General features: G+C 36.6%; 1 protein-coding gene across 1 annotated transcript in view; it reads right to left on the reverse strand.

The window, feature by feature from the left end:
• Myo81F (unconventional myosin 81F) overlaps window positions 1-27190 on the reverse strand; it is a 234505-nt gene that overhangs the window by 15374 nt on the left and 191941 nt on the right. Inside the window, exons 11-29 of the mRNA XM_089640966.1 lie at window positions 26931-27170; window positions 26108-26337; window positions 23993-24220; window positions 22679-22820; window positions 17488-17726; window positions 16378-16618; window positions 13425-13539; window positions 12490-13306; window positions 12320-12386; window positions 12054-12231; window positions 7614-7774; window positions 7139-7267; window positions 6580-6849; window positions 5859-6088; window positions 4629-4809; window positions 3911-4084; window positions 3334-3481; window positions 2252-2423; window positions 197-445 (exon numbers count right to left, since the gene is read on the reverse strand). Coding sequence (XP_089497092.1) covers window positions 197-445; window positions 2252-2423; window positions 3334-3481; window positions 3911-4084; window positions 4629-4809; window positions 5859-6088; window positions 6580-6849; window positions 7139-7267; window positions 7614-7774; window positions 12054-12231; window positions 12320-12386; window positions 12490-13306; window positions 13425-13539; window positions 16378-16618; window positions 17488-17726; window positions 22679-22820; window positions 23993-24220; window positions 26108-26337; window positions 26931-27170 — 4211 coding nt within the window. The remainder of the gene's footprint in view (window positions 1-196; window positions 446-2251; window positions 2424-3333; window positions 3482-3910; window positions 4085-4628; window positions 4810-5858; window positions 6089-6579; window positions 6850-7138; window positions 7268-7613; window positions 7775-12053; window positions 12232-12319; window positions 12387-12489; window positions 13307-13424; window positions 13540-16377; window positions 16619-17487; window positions 17727-22678; window positions 22821-23992; window positions 24221-26107; window positions 26338-26930; window positions 27171-27190) is intronic.

The raw sequence follows: 27190 nt of genomic DNA on the forward strand, positions 1-27190 counted from the left end.
GCTTAGTTTCTTTTGACAACTACATTCAGTTCATTTGTCTTTTTGCCAATGTCCGATCAGCATTCTCGTTCCTTGGATATAACATTCTATCCAGCTACACAAACTTGAGACTTGCTCCAAGGACTAACCATTCACAAATGTACATAATAATGTAGAGCTTTAGTAATAATCAAATCCAAATTTAACCAGGCGTTACCTTCTCAGTGTATTCCGCAAAAATGATGCGGCCGGATCATGAGGTCGCCTCAGCAGGCCCGAGTCGACAGCCAGCCTTCGTGCGGCGGACAGGGCGGCGTGCAGGCGCGCTCGCTCGGCCGCCGGGGTGCCCCCCTTGCCCCCAGGCGGCGGGGCCTCATCCTCGCGGAGCCAGGCGCCGAGGCCGGCGCGGTAGGATACCATGAGCTCGGCAATTTCGACCTTCTGTTCGGTCTCGACGACGAGACATCTGGAAATGAGATGGTTGAGTAGGTACTTTAATATACTATGATGTAAGAGTGATTAGTCAGCGATAAGGTTCCTATTGCTTTACAAATGATTATTATCATTTAATGAGCAAGCAGCAATCTGCTGATGCCCTCAATCTAATTTCACAATAAGTTATTGAGAGTAGTAACAGTCATTATTGGTAGTAGTAAAAAGGAATTAATAACAGCAATTGAGTTTATTTATTTATTTTATTTATTTATTAATCTTAAGTTAGCTCACATCTTCGTGTGTGCTAATAGTTTTATAAACATGTATATTGTTTGGCAAACATAATCTTTCTTTAAATATTTCACTAAAGCCACAAAAAAAAGAAACATTAATAATTGAGATAGACATATTTTCTTAATTAATTTTTGAACTTATTAATATTTTCTATCACAGCAATTTCCTTCGGAAGTTGATTAACCCTATCCCCGCGGGAGACGCACGCCTGCGACGCACTGTGCATGCCCTGTACGCGGGTGGCACATCTGTGCGACGCAAAGTTTCTTCGGCGTTATGGGTATGAAACATGCTTGAGCACGGTAAAACTTATACTCCTAAAAAATCTCACATCTTTACACTACTGACATCTTACGATATTTATCCATAATACGTATCCTAATCATGGATACAAAGATTTGAAGGGATCTTCCAACTCAGAGCGAAAAATGAATCAGTTTGAATTCTTCCCGGGTCTTTACACACGTTATTGCGCAGGCGCATTTTATAAGATTCTCAAACAGAGACGCTCGCCGTGTAGATTACATTGTTTTATCGAATTATTGTTTGCTTCTTCGTGGATATGAACTATTTTAATTACAGTGTACATTAATCTGATTTATCATATTTTAAAATAAGTTCAGTTACATACATTCATTCAAACTATTGAAGAAATATAAAATTTCGTCAGTGTTAGATTATTTTCAAATAAAGATACGTGGTTAAAACTTTTTTATAGTGAAAAATCAAGTGTAAAGTTGTACAAGTTTGACTTTTTATCAATTTTTGAAAGTATTTTTATTGCCAAAATACAAAATGTCGGGTCGTGGTCTTAATGACGAAGAAATATTTGGTGCTACTTTAGAAATAGATTCAGATTTTGAAATTAGTGACAGTGACGTCGATAATAATTGCAAAGCTGCTGAAATACATGAAAGCCATGATTCTGCCGTTATGCGTTGAGAACTGTTTCAAAATCACGATAAAAAAATATATTAAGTGATACATATTTACGGTGACATAATAACAGAAAAATTATTTCATTATTTTTGTAAATTTAAGTGTAGTTATTTTTTATTATATGAACCTTTTTAAGTGTGTCAATATTTCATGTATCCAGTCAAACGCGACATCGCACCCATAAATCAACCACTTACATCGCACCACAGTTGAAGAGCTCTACTCCGGCATGTTTATAATCATGTGTATCGTTATCCTTGAAATAAACATGGCCGCCCGGGCATACCATATCAGTTACATTATGAATATATACTTCGAATTTTTATCAAGCCCCATTGATGTTCGGATTGTTTATTTATACTTGAAAAGATAATTCAAGACATAAGCGACGTATTTTTTAAAACAAATTTTAAAATCCATGCGTGATTATTGTTTAAAGTCATAAATTAGATTGATGATAAATAGCCCCGCGTGTGAACGAAGTGATACAAATTAATGACGCATAGAAAAGGTTAAAAATAAACATAAGTTGATCTTTTCTTTTCTCAAAATAAGAATCTGTTTGTTTTGTTTGTCCTCTAACTTTGATAACGATGTCTGTTACCTTTGGTTATTGTGCATGGCAGCTTGGTTCAGGGTGATGGTGAGGAAACAATCAGAGGGGTCCACCATGAGCGACTCTATGTCCTGGTAGCGGTGCTCCGCCATCACCTGCTTATCCTCGGGCCTCACCAGTACCAGGCCGTCGCCGTTAACTCCAAGAAGCACATGGGGACCTGAGAAAAAAGCCATAATTAATGAGTGGGCTAGCTGCGAAAAGTGACAAAATCACTAATTTATGGGTTTTATTGTTCTTCCGATTCACTTTCATTCAAAGGAGTTCCAAAATATAAATATTTGAAAATTTCAGCTAAACTCATTAAAGGTCATTTTCCTGCAGTTCCGCGTTTTCTAAGTTGACACCCAAAGGCATTCTGACGATTTTATTTCAATAGGTTAAGTTCATTTGCTCATCTGAAAAGAGCTTTGAAATTGTACACTTGAGTCGTGTAATTTCTATACCCGCTATATCAACTTTCATTGATTTGGAGAAAACCGCAAAAAACTGTCACATCTCTAGCGTACATAATTAAATGCATTAAAAATTTTTATATAATGAATTGGAGTAATAAAATTTCGAAAAGCATTTATTTTCCTATATATGTCTAGCAATAATTAAGTAATTTCGATAAATAAAATGGATATAGCGGATTTTGATACTCACTTCGTGATTTTGAAAGTCAACTGAGGCGACATGGCGGGTTTAGAAACTCACGCGTAGATCATTTTGACACACGAGCGTGGCGTCAGAGCGGCGGCCATATTGTATTTTGGCAAAATAACTGCTTGTGATTCGTTGAATCCGATATAGCGGGTTTTGATAGTGACTTTCTGTATGATATAGCGGATTTGGTTTCTCACTCGCAGTTTTAACATGGTTTTTGGTCATGATAAGGAGGGTTTTGAAACTCAATTTTAGGCTCCTCTTGTTGCTCGCAAAAATGTGAACAAGATGTCATACTCAGATCATTTTGTCAAAAAATCGGATATAGCGGGTATAGAAATTATAGGATTCACTTATCGTATGATATTTTTTCTTGACTGTTTGAATATTTCATAATATGTTGGTTCAATAAAACAAGTTACCGTGCTGCCAGTGGGTTCTGTAGATGACAGGGAACAGCGTGGTGCCGTACAGCGGGTACTGCATGACGCAGGTAAGGTAGAGCACCTTGGCGGTCAGCTCACTGCGGCCGGCCCCGTATTGGCGGTGTGCCGCAGCTATCACGCTCACCTGAAAGAATTAACATATTAGTTTTATTTTATTACAGAAACAATTTTATATATTACATACTCCCGATGGAGTATACCTACTAATTACGGAGATAAAAATTTTGCAGCAAGCATAACTGCAAAATTTCTTACTAAAAACCAAGATCATGCAAACTCTGGCGGGATAAAAAGGTAGTATCCAACAAAGCCACCATCTTGAACCGGAATGTAACAAACAAATTTATAAACATATGAAATACCAAATGGTTGAGTTAAAATAGGATTTTGCTACGCTCAGTCAATAAAACAGTAACCAGATAAAACAGAATAATGCCCAAACAGAACATGATAAAATAATAGGTTAGGAAAAGTTAAGGTTAAATGCTAGGTTTGATGGTAGTTATTTTTCTTCAAAATTCTGTTTCATAAGTCTAAAATAAAGTCAACCAACCCAATGAGGGTGCGGTCGTAGTTTGGCCACCCGAGGAGGCAGGTAGAGGTGGGGCTCGTAGTAGGATGCGTTCTGGGGTCCCGAGGGGGCAGCGGAGGGCTCCCCCAGGGACACCTGCGCCTGAAGCCCCGCCAGCTGGAGCGCCACCTTCTCACTTACGGGGAATTCATCACACTGGAAAAAATGTAAGCGAAATGTTAATGGATGTGGTTGTTAATATAAATATTGGACAGCCCCATGAATACCGGAATAGTCAATCGTCCATTTTAGACACATATCGTCGCTGCGCTTGCAAGACTAGCTTCGAGAGTTTTACAAAATTTTACAGGGGAAGCGAAGAACTTCCCAGTTTCGAATTTAGATGCGTCTGAAAGAGTTTTGTGCAATAACAGTTAAATTTATGCAAATAGCCGAGATTGGGCCCGATTCCTTGATTTAAAAAAAAAAAGCGTGATCCCGCGCGGGATTGAGTAATCCTGCATATCAATCCCACGGGATTGCAATCCCTATGTACAGTATCCCTGAGGTGATATTTCACAAAAATGTCACAAACAATTAGGCTTATTGAAATGACTTCCATAACCTTAACAGCACAAAACTTCCAAATAGGTTATGCGGTTTCGACAAGACTGCTTAAATTTAACTTGACAATCACAAGTGATTTACCCGCAATGAAACGATTACCACACCATCATAACCTAAAATAAAAACTACCAACCTTAACAACGCTGTGAACTGCCTGTGCATATAGTAGAGCCACCTCTACGGGGTCCTGTGATAGCTGACGGGGTCCCCGGAACAGGCGGCGCTTGAACACAAACCTGTTCTCCGCGGAGCCCCCACTGGAGCCCCCACGAGCTACCGTGGGGAAACCCCCCTGGGTGGCCAGGGATTGGCTCCTGCAATAAAAATGTCATTTAGAATTGATTCATTAAAGGAAAAATAAATTAGTGTTATCTTCCTGGGTAAGATAATATCGGTAACAAGTTGTAATTTCAACATTAGAATCAAAGAGCATCTAAGGTGGTTTAATAAAAATAATTTTTCCAATTTCGCTAATCATATTATTGCAAATAATCAGTTTTGTAAACAGGGATAAATATTCTCCATATTAATAATAAATGAAAACTCTTATAACTTAACAAATGAAAAATGCAATCTTAGATATGTTCCCATTAACCGCCCATTCGTCCTCCTCTCAACTCTTCACTAATCCCTAGTTACGCCTCCACCCCCACTTAAACACCTCATGTATGTTCAACTATAATTTTGTAATATTATTCATGTTAAGTTAGTACATCTATATTTTGCCCTGAGGAAGGAACGGTTGTTTCAAAACCGATCGGGGTTAATATAAAAAAAATGGAGTTTAAAAGAAGTAATATTGTTTTATTGTTACAAGTATTAAAATGTTCATTATATGGTCTAGAAGTGGGAACTATAGAATAAATATTTTTTGGTTGTCCCTCTCTAAATAAATATCCTCTCTTTTATAAAGCCTTATCACAAATTGCCTCCGCTCCATTCAACATCTCATCTCTTCTAATTCTGAATTCAACTCAAATCTTCCATATAATTAAAATTTGACCATTTAAACAAAATAGATATATAAATTCACCATCTCTCTCTCCATAATTTGAAATGATGGCCTCGAACACCCTTGAAGGGTGAAAGTCAGAAACAATTGGAAAAAAAAGGTACTTAGTGAAAATAAATTAGAACACAGAAATCACTTGCAAAATGTATTTATGTTAGGTTGACAGATTTTCATTCTAGATTTTACGACGATTTACCTTTTAAATATTTGATAACATTATAGTATATTGAATTTCGCCAGAAGAGGGCTGTTAAAATCTAAAGGAATAACCACAAATAATTCTGTTTCCCTTTTTTTAAATTTTAATTGGCATGCAATTAACAAAGTTTATAAAACGCTAATGAATCTTACATCTCCCAGCTGGCGATTACGTCGTACAGGAAATGGTGTCCCTTGACGTGCTCCTCGGCCCCGCCACGGCTCTGGTATACGGCCCAGCCATCGCGCTGGCGCAGACCGAGCTTGTCGGCAAGGCGGGCACCAGCCGCTGCGGCCGTGTCCGTCGGGTGAACATCTATGGCCTTGGTGCGGCCGTCCAGGAAGAAGAAGCGGCAGACGATGGTGCCCAGACGACGCATTGCCTGAAAAATAAAATGGTAATATAAATAAATAAATTAGACACGCTAGAAGTACTTTTTTAGTCCCATCTGCTTCCAATCGTCCCGAGCCAGTAAGATTGTGGCAACCCCAATTGGGGTATGCTGTGAGTCTGAAGGTAGTGGGGAGGGAAGTAGATGGATAAGAGGAAGGTGGGGAAGTACCTGACTATTTAGATCTGGTGACCAAACAGGGCTAACGCCATTTCAAGCAATTCTGAATGGTGGCAGTACTAAAAATATATACCACTCTGGAATACGCCGCAAATGAACTAGGTACATGGTGGTAGGAATTAACTGTGAAATAACACTAATTAATCACAATTTATTTGCACGGGGATTCGTAGTCCAGGATCGTAACCACTCGACCACGGAGGTCTTCAACTACTTAAATTGCAAGTCAGAAGTGAAATAACCACCTTCTTTATGAGTCAGAAAGAAATAAAATCATGATCATTGCAAGTGGATAAACTCACCGCAATCTCCACAGTGCTGGGCGGATGCTTCCTGGGCTGCGCAGCAGCGGGGCGGCAGTTGTCAAGGCACCACTGCGCAAGTTGCGCGCGGCGGGGTGGCGCTTCGGGCGGGGGTCCGCCGGCAGCCGCTAGTGCTGCCGCAAGGCACTGCCCGCGCAGGAAGCTCACGTAGTAGCGATGCAGCTGGCGGGACGGCTGCCACGCCACGGCGGCCAGGCACAGCACGAGCCAAACGCGCTCGCACCAGTCGGTGGATGGACAGTTGGAAACCTATGAGAAATCTTTTTTTTTTAAAAACAAAACTTTTGTTCAAAACAAAAACAGCGATTTGAAAAATTGTAACATAAACGTGTGGAAGGAGTGTATGGTAATACTATAGCTGATCTGTCTGATACACTGGACGATGATTTCATTCCTCAGTTCCCATCCGTCTATACCGTGCTGTACAATGTTCTGTATGACCTGCGTGTCTCCCAGTCTGCGTTCATCTCTCCTCGAATGGATTTGTCAAAGCCTATATCACATTGTGGAAGGAGTGTATGGTAATATTATAGCCCACCTGTCTCATACACTGGACGATGATCTCATCTCTAAGTTCCTCCCGATCTATACCGTGCCGTACAATGTTCTGTATGACCTGCGTCTCCCGGTCTGCGTTCATCTCTCCTCGCATGTATTTGCACAATTCCTGCAAACAAAACAAAAAAATACAATAATTTATAAATCAATGACAATAAAAGGAGGGAAAAATAACAAAATTAGGAAATTATGTGAAAAGTTGTTGTCACCATTGTGTCTAATACCCACAAGAGAAGTTGGAGATCTTGAGAAGAGGGAGACAATCATTCCCGGGTTACGAATAACCTAAAAATGTTTGAATTCTTCATTACTTCCATCATTATAAGTGGAAAATGTGGCTTGTACTATGATGGAAGACTTACTAGCAGAGGATTGAACATGCTTGTGTGGGAACCCGACGCTTTTGACCATTCGTCTACCAACTCGATATTATTTACGATTTTTTTCAAACTCACCCTGAAGATATTGCACGCGATGGTGACATTGTCGGGGTCCTCCATATGGATGTGCGAGGTGGGGATGGTGTTGCCCTTGTAGTACATCACCATCTCGTATTTGGGGATCATCTCTAGCGACTTGGAGCGGTTCTTGCGGGTCAGTGTTGCCATTATGGTGCCTGGAATTATACCAACCAATTATAAGCACACAAAGCGGTGATTGATTTGAGTACACCATTATAATAATCATTATTTGGTGGAGACAGTCAACTATTTAACACATTGACGAACAAAGACATATCTAGACATGACTGTAGCATCTATATCTCTGTTTTATAAATGAAATGTACAAGCTGAAGAAGAAATATTGGGAAAAATGAGAATCAACAAATTGTGTCATTGTAAAACTAACATTGTGTGGGATAATTAAATTGTAAGTTTGACTTCAGCAGTATTAGAGTGCGACAGCAACAGTTTAAGGTTTATATTCGATAGTGTGTGCTCACTCTTATCTCTCTTGCATCCCAGCCCTACATTAGAATAGACATTAGCGCTTGTGATCTCTCGAGTTGATTATATCGCATTTTATATTAAATCTGTCGAGTACAGCAGACTTTAGATACCTCCTACTCTCTATCCTTTTAATAATATTGGCGCAGCCGGTAGGCTTAGTTAATAAATAATCAATAAAAATAAATAATTAATCACAATTAATAATAACTGATACTTGATTAATTTCTGAAATGTTCACATTTTGTACATTCTCTAACTAACTAGCCACCAAGCATAGACATCCAAATTGATATAGGAAAAGGGGAACAAACCGAGTACGCGGAGCAGGGAGGCGGCGTGACCATTTCACTATCTGCAATTTTTTTACAGGCAACTTGCTTTGTAATATCACTGTTAAGTCCGCGAAAACGACTTTGCTAACGATTTACCAGTCCTTTTTACAATAGTGCAAAAATTTCTGGCTGGATAAAAGACTCAACTTCAAATCCCAAATCGGTTAAACAAAAGTTTGGGCTTGTTTCCACAATTTTATATTTTGTTACACTATTTAGTTAGACACTTTTACAAATGCGTTATAACTTACCCTCCTCACTCATTTTTAGCGTCGCTACGCCAGGCAGTTCGGTTTAAAATAAAATCCTGCGCATAAAAGTCCCGCGTACAGTGAACTTTACTTTTCTGCGCAGGGCCTTGTTATTTCAATGTTCGTTCTTCGGCGGTCAGCGTATGACTGATGTTGCAGTTTATCATGCCAAAAATATAGTCACGTGGTCAGATTTCAAAATTTCAATTTTCAGATTTGTCAAATAAACTGAAATTTAATTACTTAACTAATTAAAATTATTCTGGCTTCGTCTTAATCTTCTACATTCATACTTGAATTGTATAATTTAAAAAAAAAATTGTGATTATATTTTGTCTGTCATTTTCACCACTCTGTAAATTTTCATCTTAACACAGGCATTTAACACCTAGTGAGATGGGCAATACGTCTTTATTGTAATTAAATGTAATATTAAAATAACGAAATAAAAAAAGCGCAACTCTATCAATTTTGATATCTATGCCATTAAGCTATTCCTCTCCAGAGTTAAGCAAAGAAGGTGGGACGCTGAACAACTCCGTCATAGCACACTCTCCTTGCTTCATCCATATTCATACACAGTATTCATCTCTTTGGTAGCACGTGGATCTATCACGTATTTGAATAGAATGGCTGTTCAAAATTATTTTGACTTATATAATTATGGTATCCTACACAAGTGTGCAAAAATAGAAATGGCATATGGCATTAATACCAAAGGTAAGTGATTATTGAATTAATTTTTATCCTTTTACATTACAAATGGAAATGCAGAACTATTATAATCTACTATAAAAAATAAAATTATGAAAGAATTAGAAAAATGTCAAATTTAATTACTTTAATAAAAAATATTATTGTGCTTTAGTAAACAAGTCTAACTTTATAACAAAGTTGAAGGACAAGTTTCAATATAATATCTCCATCATTTTCATAAATTATGCACGTAATAGAAAGAAAAGTTATAACGGAGCTCTCGGCAGCAGGATCATACTGAAGAATTCTTACACCATTGTAAAAAAGTAAGTCTTGTTTACTAGAGATTTCATAATCGGATAGTAAAAAATACTGTTCAACTATTTGAATGTGCCTCTATTATGAAATGTTTCCACCAATGAATGTCTGTAAACCCCCTAGTCCCTCACAAATTGTTCCTTTCCTCTCACCATGGATATATATTCTACACTCTGGTGGTAAATTTAGTAACTACACTGAGACATTACCTTAAAAGTACCCATACATATCGACGACAGTAATCCATCACAGCGTAAACCATATTTGGGCGCTTTACGGGAGACAAAAAACCTGCAGCCATTTTACGAAAACGAAAGACATTTGAGATGTACAGTGAAACGTATGTTTTTGTTTATTACTGCTATCGAATAGCAATTGAAGAACTTGGGATATAAACCTTCAATGACGTCAATGGATTATTATTTTAAGTGAATACCATAGTTCTATTAATGTTTTTTAGTATTTAAAAAATAATAAATCATAGATTCACCTTTTAAGCAATGAACAGGTTGAGTAAATATTATTATAAGCAATAATTAGTTGCCTGTATTATATTTTATATACAAATTATATTTTCAATACAAATTGAAAATATCTCCCGAGTAAAAATAAATGCCGCCGACGGGAATTGAACCCGTACCTTCTGATGTCCGGTCAGATGCTCTGGACCACTGAGCCATGTCGGCATTTCCAATCCGCCTAATAATTCATTATGTACTAGCACTTCAATCAACAATTACTGTGTATTATATTTTTTCCACCTGTAAACAACCGACTTTATTTTTGTAGGAAAGGCTTTGTTAGTGCTAAATTTCCCACCAGATGGCGTCGAGACATATTATATCTACATTTGTTGGTGAAATATTTTGACTTGTCAAATATTATTATATTTTTAATGATAAACTAATGTTTATAAGGCAAGATTTTTTATGCATAGCACAAATGATAATAAATTATTATAAGCAATAATTAGTCGCCTGTAATGTCAAAAATGTGCACCAATAATTTGCACTTTTCAAACAAATTCTGTGGACAATGAGGAACTGCAGTGCATTTTTAAAAATCAATAATGACATTCTAACTTAATTACCTGTATATTTTTTATTATAATAGTTAGTAGTAATAGTTGCAATAATTTTAAATTTTCAGCTCTCCAAAAAATGCATCAAATCTATGGACGTGGCCCGTAACATCACCGATGACCAGTCTCAAAAGTCTATGTTTTTTTTTCAACAGGTGCTGTATTTTGTATGGGAGTCGAGACGTTATTTTTATTCTTAAGATTACTCGCTTTTAACTTGAAGAACGCTAGGTAAAATGATAGAATCTCGTCACTAATTTTATCCTATTGACATATGATTTTTTTTTTTAAATATGTGAACCGTTGCAAGGACAAACAACTAAAAAATTAGACAAACAACTGAAAAAATGAAATAAAAACTTCTTGGAAAAACGTGGAACATTGAGGTTTTTATCCCAAGGGTCTTCAATTCAGAATGACAAACATGGCGATGGTTTGCCGTGGACGAAAAATACAGGCAGTAGGTGGTAAATGGGAAGTCAACCAACTCTAATACATACACAACATACAAAGTTATCATGTCATATGTGCTACAGAACAAACCTTTTTTCCCTTCCTCCTCTTGAACACCTGAGTCCGTCGAAGTGTTCATATGGACAGGAAAGGGAGTTTATGAAAGCGTGGCTATTCATTTTGCAAGTATTGTGCAGGAGTCCATTTAATTAGCGATCGAAATAATAATTTAAAACATTAAATAATAATGTTAAAAAATCATTAATAAAAATAAAATATATGTAGTGGCTTTAATATTTCTAAAGGGTTAGTTTCAATTGTCAATGTCTTCCTTTGGCCATCTCTAGGGAACACCACGAAATTTCAAAGAAATATTAATTCATAACAGTAATAATATTGTTTTTTCGTCTTCTCAAATGATCATGAAAAATTCTAGCTTATTCCGTCTGCAATTTTGGTCCCAATGCAACACGGGATTGCGGTATGAAGTCATTAAAAGTGATGAGAAAAAAATTGGCTTATAAACCTAACCTAACGCAACCTATTTAACCTAGTTTTTATTATCACTTTTCAAGTGATAATGCAACTATGTTTAGTTAGCAATGTCATTTCAATCAATAGCTAAGGAGCTTAGAAATAGTATTCATGTACATAACTGTCAAAATGTGAAAACACGCCATATTTTTTTTATTAAATACATAATAATGTTATGATAAGTGTTGAAACTCATTTGCATATTTAATGCATTTTTATTATGTAACATTACAAAGGAGGTCTCCTATTAGCTTCCAGCCAAAAAAAAACCAAATCTCACCTTCAGGTGACCGTGGATGCTGGTTGAAGTGTTGTTCAGCGAACTCCAGGATATCATGGTGGAGATCATCCGGCGCAGTGACGGGAGCGGGCTCGTTCCTTTCTTGCAACCGTCGCTCCACTCGACCCCTCCTGCGAGCAGTTCGCTCGCCGCACACGATACCATTCGCCGTGGTGCGCTGAAAATAAAATTAATATCAGATTACAATTGAATGTTATCGGGGACAGATATAATCACTCACAGAATAAAGAGATAGAAATAGTTACCAGTGGTTCTGGCGAACCTATACTTGTGGGTTCTGCATGGCCATTCGTCATTGTTTGTTCTGGAGGCCTGAAATTAACAAAATTGTAAGTTTGTGTATTACAACTGCAATGTAATGCTTTGAAGAATAGTAAGAATAATGAGGAAAGAAATAACAAAAAATAGTACTTACGGAGGTAGTTGTTGTGAGATCTGTTGAGGAGCCGGTTTCTCCACTGCATTCTGGTATTGAGAAGGAGGAGGCGGTAATGGAGGAGAAGAACTGGGAGGGGACGGCACACAATTGTTCATCGCCTGCATTGGTGCCTGCACACGATTGTTCATCGCTTGCATCTGATTCGGAATCTGGATCGGATGACTCGGTGCTTGGATATGATTGTTCATAGCCTGCATTTGACGACCCGGTTCTTGAACATGATTGTTCATTGCTTGCATCTGACGATTTGTTTCTTCGACACGATTGTTAATAGCTTGCATTTGATGACTAGGTTCAAGAATATGATTGCTCATCGCTTGCATTTGACGACTCGGTTCTTGGACGTGATTGTTCATCGCTTGCATTTGACGACTGGGTTCTTGAACATGATTGTTCATCGCTTGCATTTGATGACTAGGCGGCTGGACACGCTTGGGCATTTCTTCGTTGTGATTCGTCAGAGCTTGAACATGGTTGATCATCGGTGGCGCATGATTGGCTACAGCTGGAGCATGGTGAGTCGTGATTTGAATGTGATTGGCTGTAGTTTGAATGTGATGTGTGGTTGTTTGCACGTGGTTGGCCATTGGGGGAGGCGCGTGACTGGACACAGGGTTGGGAGGTGTGACGGGTGGGGGGGGTGGCGGCGGGGATGGAGAGAGGAGAGGAAGGGGGGGTGGGGGAGGGGATGGAGGAGGGGGAAGGTCGGGGTCTACGCGAGGCAGGACAGCCTCATATATAGGCTCCACAGGCTTGGGAGGCAGAGGAGAGCAGCCATTCATTACAATTACTTCTAAAAAAAGAATAATAATAAATCATCAAATCACAAGTTTCATGTAAGCATTTTTTACTAAAACAATAATTATCAGAACTCATAGTTTTAATAGTTGGTTGAGAGTAAAGATGCAAACCTGGTATTGGAAGTGTGTTGGGGGGCGGTGGTGGTGGGGCCTCCTGAGGGGCAGGAGGAAGCCCGGCACGTTGTAGCGCAAGGGAGCGGATTTCTGCTTGAAGCACATTCTCCAACTAGAAGAAAACAGACAAATGCAGTAGAACCCTGTTAATTCGAACCCCGATAATTCCAAAAAAAGCATAATTCGAAATTTTCGCCAAAAAAATTTCCGCAGAAAAATTTTTTCTACAAAATTTTTTTAAAATTCGAAATTCGTTAATTCGTAATTCGAAATTAATTTTTGTCCGCGCATGAAAATTTGTTTGTGTAATTCGAAAAAATTTGATTTTTGCGAAAATAAATCATAATATTTCGTAAATCTGAATCTAAAATTCAGCCGTGGCGGTAAAACGTCGAAAAATGTATTTTTACGTGGTTATACATCGTCCTAATTAGTATTATTTTGTAAATCTGAATCGATTTACACTGGAATGTAGTACTTTTCCAAATTTATTTCGAAAATCCGAGTTTGAAGGGCCGAGAAAATACGTTTTACGCGGATATATGTCGTAGTTTTACGAGTTTACACCAAATATCTGAATTTAAAGGGTCGGCCGTGACGAAACTCGGCCGCGAAATTTCGATTTACGCGTAAATGTAGCGTATATTTACGAATTTATTTCGAATATTTGAATTTTAAAGGGCCCGCCGCGACGGAAATCGGATGAGAAATTTCAATTCAAACGCGGAAATATATCGTATTTTTACTAACTTTACTTCGAATATCCGGGTTAAAAAATACGGCGCAACGAAAATTTCGACTCACGCCGAAATATGACATATTTTTACGAATTTACTTCAAATATCTGAACTTAAAAGGCCCGGCCGCGACGGAAAACTGCCGATAAAATTCGATTTACGCGGAAATATTTCATATTTTTACGAATTTACATCAAATATCTAAATTTAAAAGGTCGGCCGCAACGGAAATCGGCCGCGCATTCTCGATTTACACGGAAATATATCGTATTTTTGCGAATTTATTTCTAATATCTGAATTTATAGAGCCGGCAATTCTCGTTTTACGCGGAAATATATCGTATTTTTACAAATTTAAATTCAGATATTTGAAATAAAGGGACCGTTGCGACGGAAAATTACGGCGAAATCTCGATTTACGCGGAAATATGTCGTATTTTTACGAATATCTCAATTTAAAGGCTAGGCCGCGACCGAAATCGACAGCGAAATCTCGATTTACGCGTAAATATATAGCATTTTTACGAATTTATTGCAAATATCTGAATTTAAAGGGTTCGCCGCTACGGTAATCGGCCGCGAAAATAAAGAAATAATTGGTATTCATTCGAATTTACAGCTAAAATACCACCGGATTTGAAGAGGCGGCCGAGAAAATCGATTTTCGGAGTTTTTTTTTTTTTTTTTTCATAAAATTTCGAATTACGTGGGAATTCGTTAATTCGAAATTTGATTTTTGATGTCCCGTAGATTTCGAATTAACGAGGTTCTACTGTACATAGTTAGTTACACAGTACGTAAAAAATATCCTGTTGAAGTTCAACTGAATCCATTCTCACAAATCTTAACTTGCAGTCCTTGCACGACAGGTAAGAATGTGTTAGTTTAACGGACGATAAAAAGATTAACAAGAATGATACATATATTATGTATTTATTCTTCATCTGCCAAAACATTGTTTTTCTATAATGAATTTACCTTAACCTCTTGAATGCCAGCGTATTCTTCTCTGAATGTAATTATAGCTATTCTGGAGAAACTACACACGGTAGATTGTATATTATTTTTATAAATATATAAAAACGTTATCTGGTAAGACAGTAGAATTTACAAAAACATGATTTTGCAAAAAACAAGTAAGTAATTACGAAAATAGAATCAGCTGGTGCGAAAATTTTGTAAAGGCAATCAAGAAGTTGAATCAGCTTTTGTGAATAATATGACAATATAAACTGTAAACTTTAAATGTACACATTACATGTTCCGCATGATAGCTGTTATATCACTGGTATATACCTACTGTTTTTGCAAATAAATAATAAATAAATAAATCAAAACTGGTAACACCTAAAAAAATGTATAAGAACCCTATGGTTCAACCACATCATCTATGGTATAAACCAGGGTATATAATAATATATAATCTAGGGTATAAACCCAGAGTACATTTTGTTATTGCCTTAGTAAAACAATCAAATTATTGATTATATGCAATCAATTAAAAACGTGAAAAATCCTGTCTAAAAAACTGTGTTAACCACTATGTATTGTTTTACGCAATTCCAAGTTAGAAAACTGTTGAAAAATGTCAGCAAATAGTGTTCTGATTTGACAGTTACCGGGAACAAATTTCGTGAAAACAATAACATAGCGAAAATGTTTGAAACAAAGTTCTTATATGCCTCTTTTTGATAAATCTCACTGTGCTCAGTGCAAAAAGGCAACACAAGAAAAAGATTTACGCTGTGCGAAGTGTAATCTATCTTATCATACAACATGTAGCGGCTTAACTCGTACCGAATTGCAATCACTCATGGCGAAATCGTCACATACATAGTCTTTTTTGTTTCACACTCAAAACAGGATGGAAAACTTATAGAAAAACTGAGCACCGAAGTAAAAAAAACTACTTAAGACCAAACTAACAGAAATAACAAAAGCAATAGATTTCTTTTCTAAAAAAATCGACGATTACGAGGAAGTAAGAAGATAATTTACAAAAAAATTAAAGAAGTGCAAAAACCTAAAAGTGTGAAAACCTTCAATCCCTTGATTTATGAAGACTGTGAGTTTTACAAATCCCTTATATTGGCAACATTAAAAGATTTTCATTATGGACACTACATATTTAACCGAATTGTAGTCCATTCTTACATAAAACTTTTTTCGTACGGCTGTTTAAATGACCATATTTGTATAGTATAATAACATACCTCTTCATCCAAATCTCCCACCAGCTGATCCATGTGGTCCCCGATCTCCTGGATGGTCTGGTGCGCGGAGGACGGGCCAGTTCCCTTGCCGGACACGTCGGCCAGAAAGGCAAACAGGTTGTCCAGGTCCACCGAATTCCCGATGCGAGGAACCGCCTCGTCTGAGGGCGGGGGCATCTCTGACTCCTCAAGGGCTTTGCCTTCCTTAGCGCGGAGCTCAGCTTCTGCGGCTGCTTCGGCACTGGAGACAATGATAGAATGGGTCAGTTGAGTAAAAAAAACTATAACATGAAATTAGAATCGCTTACGTAATAAAGAGCCCTTATGAGCGTGTAAATTAGCAAAGGATAGTAAATAGAACCCTGTTACTCAATTTGGACAGAAAGTCATTGAGGGAACTGGTAGGGCTACTAACGCAAAACTGCCACCTCTGCACCAATAGATGCAAGAAATGTAAAGAGGATGAAAAGGTTTCAATTAACCTATGGTGCCAATGTCCCGACCTGTAGAGAACGATTCTCAGATACCATGGAATCATGAGACATAGTCGAATATCCAATGACAACCCTGGTGAGTTTTATTAAAGGACTGGGTCACAGTCAAAGGAATCAGGTAAATTGGAGATGGCACAATGGGGTCATTGCCTCACGGTCACAATGTGCTCACGGGAATTACCCGTATACCGTCTCGACTTTAATAATAAATATATTGGCACATACTTCTAGCATCGTCTGAATTCGTATAACGTCTGACAAATTGTACTCTTCTGTTATTCAAACCCTTGACATAACCCGACTAATGTATTTGATTCACTTGATCTTGTCATGTTTTTTCGAGAAATTTTCGAGTTCTTCACCTACTGAACCTCTCTATTCCCATCTACTGTACATTTCAAAACGATTTGAAATGTGCCATTTCTAAATCTTATTCCTTTTGCTTCATAATAAGCGTTGCAAATGGTTTGACCAAATATGTGGTTTTATCACGTCTAGTCTTCTCTTTTTTACTATGTACTATTGGCGCCTTTTTTAAATATCCTATTTATTATTACTAACATACATATTGACATTATACACTTCATTTTATGTGGATGAATGCATCTTTACTCACGCCGCTTGTGCCTCTGCCTCCCTCCGCCGCATTTCCTCATCTACTCTTCGCATTTCCCGGAGAGCGGCGGCCACTTCGCGGCCAAAAGCCCCACGCAGGTGCGACTGCAGTACGAGGGCAGCGCGGCGCAGGCGCAAGAAGGCGGCGCGTGCGCGCCAGCCACGCAGGGCGGCCTGCAAGCGTAGGGCGGCACTGCGGCGCCGAAGGTACCAGCGGCGCTGGAGACAGGTGCGCCACCACTGGAACAATAAACGATTTAGTTAAAGTATAACATGAAGATCGATGGACCTTGAATATTTCCTTTAGTATAAGCACAAACTGGCAACTAAAACACTGTTTTTTCCAATTTGGAATTAGTAGGTCATCTCTTTAATTAACTTTATTTCTATCATAAGTTAAGGAGCTTCGATATATCAAACAACTGTCAAAAATAAGACAAGACTTCATATTTATTTATTTATTTATTTATTTCAACGCCCATTGGGCTTTTACATACATTGTTATTAGTGTTATTACATTAACTATGTGACATTGAAAAGTTTACGTACATATATAAATAAAATAGTTATTATATCTGTAGTACATAAATGTTTTACAAATAATACAGAATACCATTATGGAGAACAGTTTTTTTTTTCTTTTTTTACTTACTTAGAAAAATAAATGGATTGAAATTAATCAGCATTTATAGGGACTTAAAATCATATTCGAATTGTTATTTAAATTACAATATTAATTTGTAAAGTTAAAACATATATATTAAAGTTAAAAAGTCATAAAAGAAAAGAGTGAAAAAACAGAAGCTAAAAAATGGGTTTTTTACTATGGAGTGGAGAAGTCATACATATCAGCAAAGTGTTTATGTAGATTTCGTTTGAGCACTGCTACGGAATCTCTAAATATATCAACAACATTACCAAATTTATTACCAAAATTTTGTATTCGATTTAACGATATGTGCGCATGATAATTAGATTTGAAATTGTTACAGAAAAAGGTGGAATTTTGTCTCGTATTTTTGGAAGGTACAAATAATTTTATTGTGGCAAGAATTTCAGGGCTGTCGATTCTATAATTAATAATTTTATTTAGTAGAACAAGGTCGGAGATAATTCGCCTATCTGATAGCGTAATCAAATTTAGTTGATGCATGAGTTGGATATAATTTATATTTTGGATTGGAATATTTAGTTTAAAGTTAATAAATCTTAAAAATTTGTGTTGTACCCTTTCAATATTGTTGGAATGTACTTTATAAAACGGGGACCAAATAGGCGAATTATACTCTACTTGACTTCTTACTAAAGATGTGTACAGTGTGTTCAAACATTCTAGTGACTTGAAGTCACATGCGGTTCTACATATAAACCCAAGCATTTTTAGGGCTTTATTTGTGATTTCATTTATATGCGGATTGAATGTTAACTGTTCATCAAATATAACACCCAAGTCCCTGATTTGAGTGACAGCTGTCAATTTACATTATTAAGCGAATATTCATAAATTGTATGATTTCGTATTTTACAAAAACGAATGACCTGACATTTTTTAATATTAAGAAACAGAGAGTTGATGATGCACCAACGATATAGTTTATTTAAATTAAGTTGCAAAGTATAACAATCGTCTAAACTGCGTATTGTTTTATATATTTTCAAATCATCTGCGAAAAGAAGAACTTCTACATCTTTAAATATGCTAACAATATCATTAATAAATAACAAAAAAAGAATTGGTCCCAGGTGAGACCCCTGAGGGACCCCACTTGTGGCTTCGAAAATGTAAGATTCCACAGATTTTATTTTGACACATAGCTCTCTTTTACTAAGATAACTTTCAATCCAACTTAACAGATTACCCTTGATACCCAACATACTTAATTTTTGTACAAGGATATGTCGCCTAACTTTGTCAAATGCTTTGGAAAAATCAGTATATATTGAATCCACTTGATGCTTCAAGGCAAGAGAATCAGTTATGTAATTTTCGTATATGATCAAGTTACTTAGGGTGGATTTACCTGTGATAAAGCCATGCTGGTTGGGTACAATAATATTATTAATTTGTTTACATATTACATCTAGGACTAACGATTCAAATAGTTTGGGAATAGCGGACAATATACATATTGGTCTGTAGTTCGATACATCGCTTTTATCTCCCTTTTTATGAATAGGCGTAAGATAGCTTTTTTTCCACTGTTTTGGAAAACACCCTGACGACAAAGACTTATTAAATAGTAAAAATAATGGATAAGTCAAACTGCGAACACAAGATTTTAAATATATTGGAGGGAAACCATCCGGTCCAGCGGATTTATTAGTATCTAATGCTTTTATAGCCTTTTCTATAGCGTTTATTTCAATAAAACAATGGTTTAGGTTAAGTGATTCTTTAAGTGATATATCATTTGGGATTTCATTATCGGTAATATTATCATCATAAACACTTTTGAATAAATCTGCAAAAAGATTGACAATGCCTTCGGTATTATCCGCACAATTGTTATTCAGATACATAATATTTGGTAAACTACCATCATTTTTACGCTGAGCATTAGAAAAGTTCCACAATTTTTTAACATTATCATGAACCTCCATTTCTATTAAACTAATATAATCATTATAACATTTTTTAGACAATTCTTTGCACTGCTTTCTTATGTTAGTAAACATTATATAATCATCAACGTTTCTAGATTGCTTATATATTCGGTGAGTTTGTTTTTTAGTATAAATCAATTCTTTTAATTCTTTTGAAAACCATGTAGGGTAAAGGGATGCATTAAAATTAACTTTTGGAACATGACGTTCTTTTGAAGTGTTTAGGATTGAATAAAATTGTTGGACTTGATTCACAATATTGTTTTCATCTTCTAGAAATGACCAGTCTATATGGTCAAGATAATCAATTATATTTGGGTAGTCAGCTTTTTTAAAATTGTACGATGAAGTTTTTAATTTCTGCAATTTTCTAGACTCATTTGTGATAATAATATCTAACGCGGGATGGTGTTGGTCTAAAGGTAACAACAATTCATCCGATTGTTCTACCACTGTACTTAAGTCACTAGAAAATACTAGGTCAAGCATTCGGTTATAAGAATTATGCACTTTATTTAACTGTTTTAGTCCTAGGAAAAAAGACATATCAAGCATTTCCTTAGATTTGACACACTGCACTTCTGTTTCGTTAATAATCACTTCATTGTTCTTATCGAAAGACCAGTCGATTTTCGGAAGATTGTAGTCGCCTACAATTATAAATTTGGCTTTAGGATATTTATATTTTAGTGTTTCTACATCCTCGATGTGGTTCTTGTATATTTGCAGATCTGACATTGGTGGAATATAAGTACAAGCGATAATGATTTTTGTGGATGAAATATTTAGCATTACAAACATCTGTTCAACGCTTTTGTGTTTAACTGGCAATTTTTTAGATGAAATGTTTTTAGATATGCACACCATTACACCTCCTCCTTTTGATTTGTTGCTTGTAATGGGGTCACGGTCAAGACGATAGATGTTGTATTTATTGAGACCTAATTCCGATGAATTGATGTCCTCATTTAACCATGTTTCTGTTAATAACAAAATATCATGTGGGAATGTGGGAGAAGTTATTTTAAGATGTTGTAATTTAGTTCTCATTCCGCGGACATTTTGGTAGTACCCAAACAATTTTAGGTGCTGTTTAAGTTTTTTGGCACGTTTTTTATTATTTTTGGAACAGAGTTTATGTACTTAATTGTTATGTTTGTTTCCCCTTCCGCTTTTCTCGTTTCAAACTCTTTCCAAACATCCGTCATTTGTTTCCTTTGCAGCTCCGTGAGATCTTGTTTAACTTTGATGCCATTTTTCAGTTTATATTTATTTATGATTATTTGCTTAGCTTGATATGAATCTTGGAGTTCTACTTTTATTGGCCTGATCTTGTCAGTTTTTCTTACGCCAAGCCTATATATTTTAGAAATATTTATCTGTAGTGTATCATCGATAATTTTTAACGTTGAACATACTTTGTTGTTGTCATCAGATATCCTGTTAGTTTGATTCTCGTCTCTACTTTCAGGTACGTTCAGCAGAATTAGATTTTTCGAACGTAAATTCCTTTCTGTTATCTCGGTAATTGCGTCACATATTTCCATTGAAGTAGATTGAGTAGTTCCAGTTATTGCAGGTTGGTTATTAATAATATTTTTGTATGCGGATAGTTCACCCTCCATAGTCCCCATCTTCACTGCCATCTGTCCCGCGACGCCCAGTAACTCGGTAGTTTTTGGCATTATTTTTGCAAATTGTTCTTTATTGAACTTATTAGATGAGTCGGTAATTATTAAATGTATTTGGTTAATAATTTCCTGAGCCTTCGCCATACATTGATTAGCATCCATTTTTATTTTAGAGGTTCGTAATATTAAGTTAGGAAGTGAGTGATGACCCTGCACCCTGCACACTCAACTGCGTCCGGAGTGTTTCTGCGCTGCTTGCACTTACGGGTGATAGTGACCTACTATGATGTCGCACCGCTCACACGCACTGGAATCAGTAATGTCTGATAATATTTTATAGAATTTAGTGAATAACCGATTGATACGTTTGGATCACTACGATTATGGTATAATTATATTTCACAGTGTTTAGAGGGATTTTTATAATGTGATTCACACAACCAATTGTTTAAATGATGCTTATAAATAACTATTTTAACTGAAATTCGCAAGACAAATTCAAACGTTACTTGTCACTTTTAATATCACGACAATGTGGTTCAATACACAATATGGGTTGTTACATATTAAAATAATATATAATAACAATAATATATTATAATAATAACTGTGAACAGTTTGTTCAATAAGAAAATAAATGTGTAAATACTCAAACGAAGCATGGTTGAAGTCACTAGTAAACTGTGGTAAGTCATAATTATTCTACCAATTGTACAAAGCAAACAATTTTGGTTTTCCCAGAGTTAATTTCTGACTTCAGAGCAATCATGCTACTTTGAAAAATTTGATTTTATAGTGAACCTTTGACCTCAACAATAAATTACACTTCAGGAGTACCTCAAGGATCTCAAACAGGACCACTTTTGTGAATTTTAATATATATTCTTACCATTTTACATTAATTGATAATAAAATAATTAAACGGCTCGAAGGTTAATTATATAAGTGGGAATTTACCGTCTGAATCTTGAGCGCCTGTTGAGACAACAGAGTCGCTCTGCTCTCCTCCAGTGTTGCATGCGCTCCACTACGGAGGAAGATTTTGGTCTTGCCGGGCTGCCATTGTGTCTCTTCCACGCCCATTTCTTTCATTATCAATCTGGAAAGAGAGTTTAAATATTAATTTACTAACTTTACCTGGTCAGACGTTGCTGTAGCTCAGTCTGTCTGTGCAGATAGAGAAACAATAGCGCATGTTGCTTTTAGGTCCAACAGATGTGAACCGCTTTTCAAAAAAGCATGTTTTTACCTGTCACAGGTGACATCTATATAATATAGTTACATAAAAATACATGCGTATTTGAATGCAAAGTTGTGTCAAAATTTCAAAGCATCGGTGAAGAACTTTGGGAGATTTAAGATTTTGAACAAACGAACATTTACATTTTTATATACATAGACATTTTAAGACTTGACTATGGGGAAAATTAGTAACAAGCTTCGTAGTTAACAGGATAATACTACTTTGAAAGGTTTACAAAGTAAGCACAAAAGAGACAAAGTAAAACATTGAGAAGGAAAACGATATATTAGTAAAATGAGGTTTACCTCAGGGATTTCATTTTGAACCACATTAACTTTTCCATTGGGTACTGAATTTTTCAGGAATAATCTGGAGCTTGAATTGCTTGAGTTGCATTACTAAAAGAAATGCTAGTAATCTATTTAACTATATTTTGAAGACTTCACAGAACCAACAGTCTAGACATATTTTAAAATTACTATGATCCTAGCCAGACATTACCATAGAACAAATAATAACACCAGAAGTGCCTTCCATACAAATTTGAAGGGAAACAAATGTTCCATTTAGCCCAATAGCACAGCGCTCCATCTCACTTACACTTGCGTGACATTGTAGATCTCTAACCCATTTGAATTTTGTAAACACAGTTTTGTACTGGAAATTTAAGCCTCGATTGGACAAATATTTGGATCAAGAAACATGCCCACAAGGCACTTGTGTTATTCAATGGATTCGACAGAGAGTCGATTTTGGTAAGCAAACAAGGTGAATTACGTCAACTATTGGAGTTTCTCAAGGATCAATGTTGGGACCATTATTATTTCATGTTTTGCAAGATTCATCACATTTAGACTGCATTTAAGAGATGTGTTCAAAATATTGTTAAGCTTTTGCATTTGCAAAAATATTTATCATTCTTTATTTATTTTAAGGACAAAAATTCCCAGAATACAACTAACGTAACAATATTTCAAAAGAACCAGATACTTAGTCATTAACCGGTCAATGTTGAAAAGGTAACTAACCTAACAGCCTCATTAACATCCACGTCCTTAAGGCGGGCACGCGGCACAGGGGCCAGCAGGCAGCGGTACTTCTGAAGAGCTAGAGCGGCAGGCAGGTGGGCGGGGAAACCCTCACGTCGGATCCTCACAATGTCCAGCATGCCGAGGTAGCGCAGCTGCGCCAGAACCAGCTCGCAGTCGTACTGCCCGGGAGCCTTGTCCGAATTGGGCTTTATGCACCTCACGTACCTGGAAAAATGAAAATTAAGAGTTATAATTTTTTATTAGTACAACTATTATAGCGCAGTAACATAGCAATAAATTAAAATAGCATAAAAATGACAAAGTGAACGTTGTCAAATGGCAGGGTTGCAGAAAAGCTCTTAGAAGAATATGAAAACTTCGTTCTGTATTGTATTGAAGTGAGATACTTAACCACTCGAGTGTATATTATGGCCGAGTTTACAAAACGTCTTGAGTGATTGCACGCCATAATATGCCATTTTTCTCGCAGAATTAGCGCATTTACGTTTTTTTTGTTTTTTTTTAACAATCCTAAAAATATAGGATGGACAGTAAAATATAGATTAATTGATTGGCTATGTAGCACTATAATTTGTCTCCGTATTAAAATTCAGAGGTACGATTTTTTTTTATACAAGGGCGAGAAATCTTCAACTCGAACACCAATCACGCAACTCATTTACTCACTTACAGACTAATTTAACTAAAGCTTTGAAAAAGTTAAAGGTACAAGATGTATAAAAAAGTCACCCCATAGTTACATAATTGAGTGTAGCGCTGTTTTAACACAACCATTTTGCAATTCATCAGTTTGTAAATTTGTTTGTACGTTCCGTTACCATTCCTGAATGTTAACCATTTTAATGGTTCAGTAAATTTTTTTTATTCTAATGTAAAATCAGCATGTTTATTTCGACTTTTTACTAGCATTTTTTCAATATTATGGTACCTACCTGCCTGAAGAAAGTATTGTCATTAAGATAGTGACATTTCTTTGGACAAATTGTACAATTCCTTATTTAAGAGCGGGAGCACACAGAGAGCGGTCAGGAGTTCCGAGTTCCGAGTTCCGCGTTCGGCGTTCATTAGAATGTACTGATACTATAACAACAACGCACATAGCGGGCAGTCAGACCGCGGCGGTCAAAACGGAACGTCGCGTTCTAAGAGTTCTTTTCCCGCCGAGGCAGAGAACGCCAGAACGCCGTGATGTCTGAGGTTACAAACACGGAAAAGTTCATTGAATTGGTTAGGGAAAGGAGTTTATCATACGATTTAAGTGATGTTAATTATTTTTTCGTATATTTTGTTATTATTTATAAATATTCTAATGTCTTTTCTTATCCTTAATAAATAAATACATTCCCCAAAAATACAGCCAGCCTTTCTTTTGATGAAACACAGTTCCTCCAGTTAGTATTTTGTTTTTCGATATCGGGTTGTATGATGTTATACAATTCATTAAAACTATTAATCAACATTCGAAAATAAATATAGAATCGCTGTTTATCTTTAAGTAAATCCTGAAAAATACTAGTAAATTCGCCTTGTTCTTCTCGCGTTGTGTTGATTGGGTGCACCCAATACTTCCTTTTCTTTTTAGAAGCTGCTAAGCTCCACAAGAGCAATAATTCTTCATCGAATGATGAACTTTCTAGTGACATGTTGCATATGCAAAGACCCAAACGAAACTAGAACGCGAGAATTTGAACGCCGCTTGTGTGCTTTGGAACTCTTGAGCGGTCAACGGTCACTAGAACGCAGAACTCTGACCGCTCTCTGTGTGCTCCCGCTCTAAAACAAAATGTTAAAACACAAAATATATGGTGTATAATTAAGTAGGTAGGTATTTAAGTACTAACTTACAGATCTTATGATTTCAGAGGAAATTTTGGTTTTGATTTAATAAATACGAGAAAATTAGAAACATTTTTTTTTAATGGGATTTCTACTATGAATGATATGTTATTTGTTGCAAGGAATAATGAGACAAGTCAAAATATAAAATACAAAAGAAGTTTTTAAAAAACACGGCAATGTTTGAGGATACTTATTAATTTTGAGTTGTCCATTTCTTCCTTTCTCAAAGTGATTGAATCATTCTTATCTTACCATGGATTAGTGGCCTGCAGCACATCAACCAACTGTTGCAGCTGCATCCTGAAGGTGTCGCACACGGTGGGGCGGCCCTTGGAGGTGCCTCTCTGGCTCTGGGGCGCCAAGGACAGGGTGCTGTTGCCCAGCGCAGGGGGGGTATTGGGCGGCGGCGGCGGCAGGGGGGGCAGGGGGGAGGCACCGCCGCTGGTGGGGCGGGGGGAACCGGCCATTGAATAGCCATTCTCCTGGAAAAGAAAATAATAATTACATACATGATATTTATTTTAAAACATGATTATGCAAAATGACACAGGAAGTAGAAAGAGAGGTTACAACTATTATTTACTAGATATTATAATTGATTATCGGATTTGTGAAGTTGAATGTTTATGTACAGAATGCATCAGAACACGGACAGTTATTGTTGCAGAATTATCACTTCAGAATAGATTGGTATTTTATCGCTCGTCTGAATTTTTCACACAGTCAGTTCCAATTTTGAAAACGACACCTAAATTCAAAGTAAATCTGAGTTCAAGAGTTCATTGAACCAGAGTTACGGAGGACAGACGCACAACTGAAATTATTATTTTTGAAGATTAAATATATATTTTTCTTTGAGTAGCATGTACATAGTACTTTATTCGACAGAAAGCCATAAATTATAATTAAAAACAAATATGAAGAATTTTTATAGCGTAGTGTACATTTTCTATAAAATCACATATTTTGTTCATAGAATTATCAAAATTAATTTTTCTTTTTTTTTTTGGGGCATGCTCTGCTTTACAGCCCCTGATAGTCACTAAATTCCAAGTTTTTTCATGACGATCTTTACCTGATAAGTGGTAAGTTCCTGAACGAATGTGTTATCCGAGCGACTCAGATGATCAAGGAACACATCCTGCTGCGTGTCGCGGTTCTTGTCCACGAAGCCGGCCACGCAGTACGTGACGGTGCCGGCGTAGTGCTTCACGCCAAACTCTGACTCCCAGCGGCGCCGGTCTTCGCCCTTCACGAAACAGCCATGATCCGAGAATTCGCCATGCACGTTGGTTAGATAGGCGGCATCGGAACCCTGGAATAAGGAAAAATTAA

Source organism: Hesperophylax consimilis, chromosome 16 (assembly GCF_061612785.1).
Source record: "Hesperophylax consimilis isolate HC1 chromosome 16, BYU_Hcon_1.0, whole genome shotgun sequence".
Classification (NCBI taxonomy): Eukaryota; Metazoa; Arthropoda; class Insecta; order Trichoptera; family Limnephilidae; genus Hesperophylax; species Hesperophylax consimilis.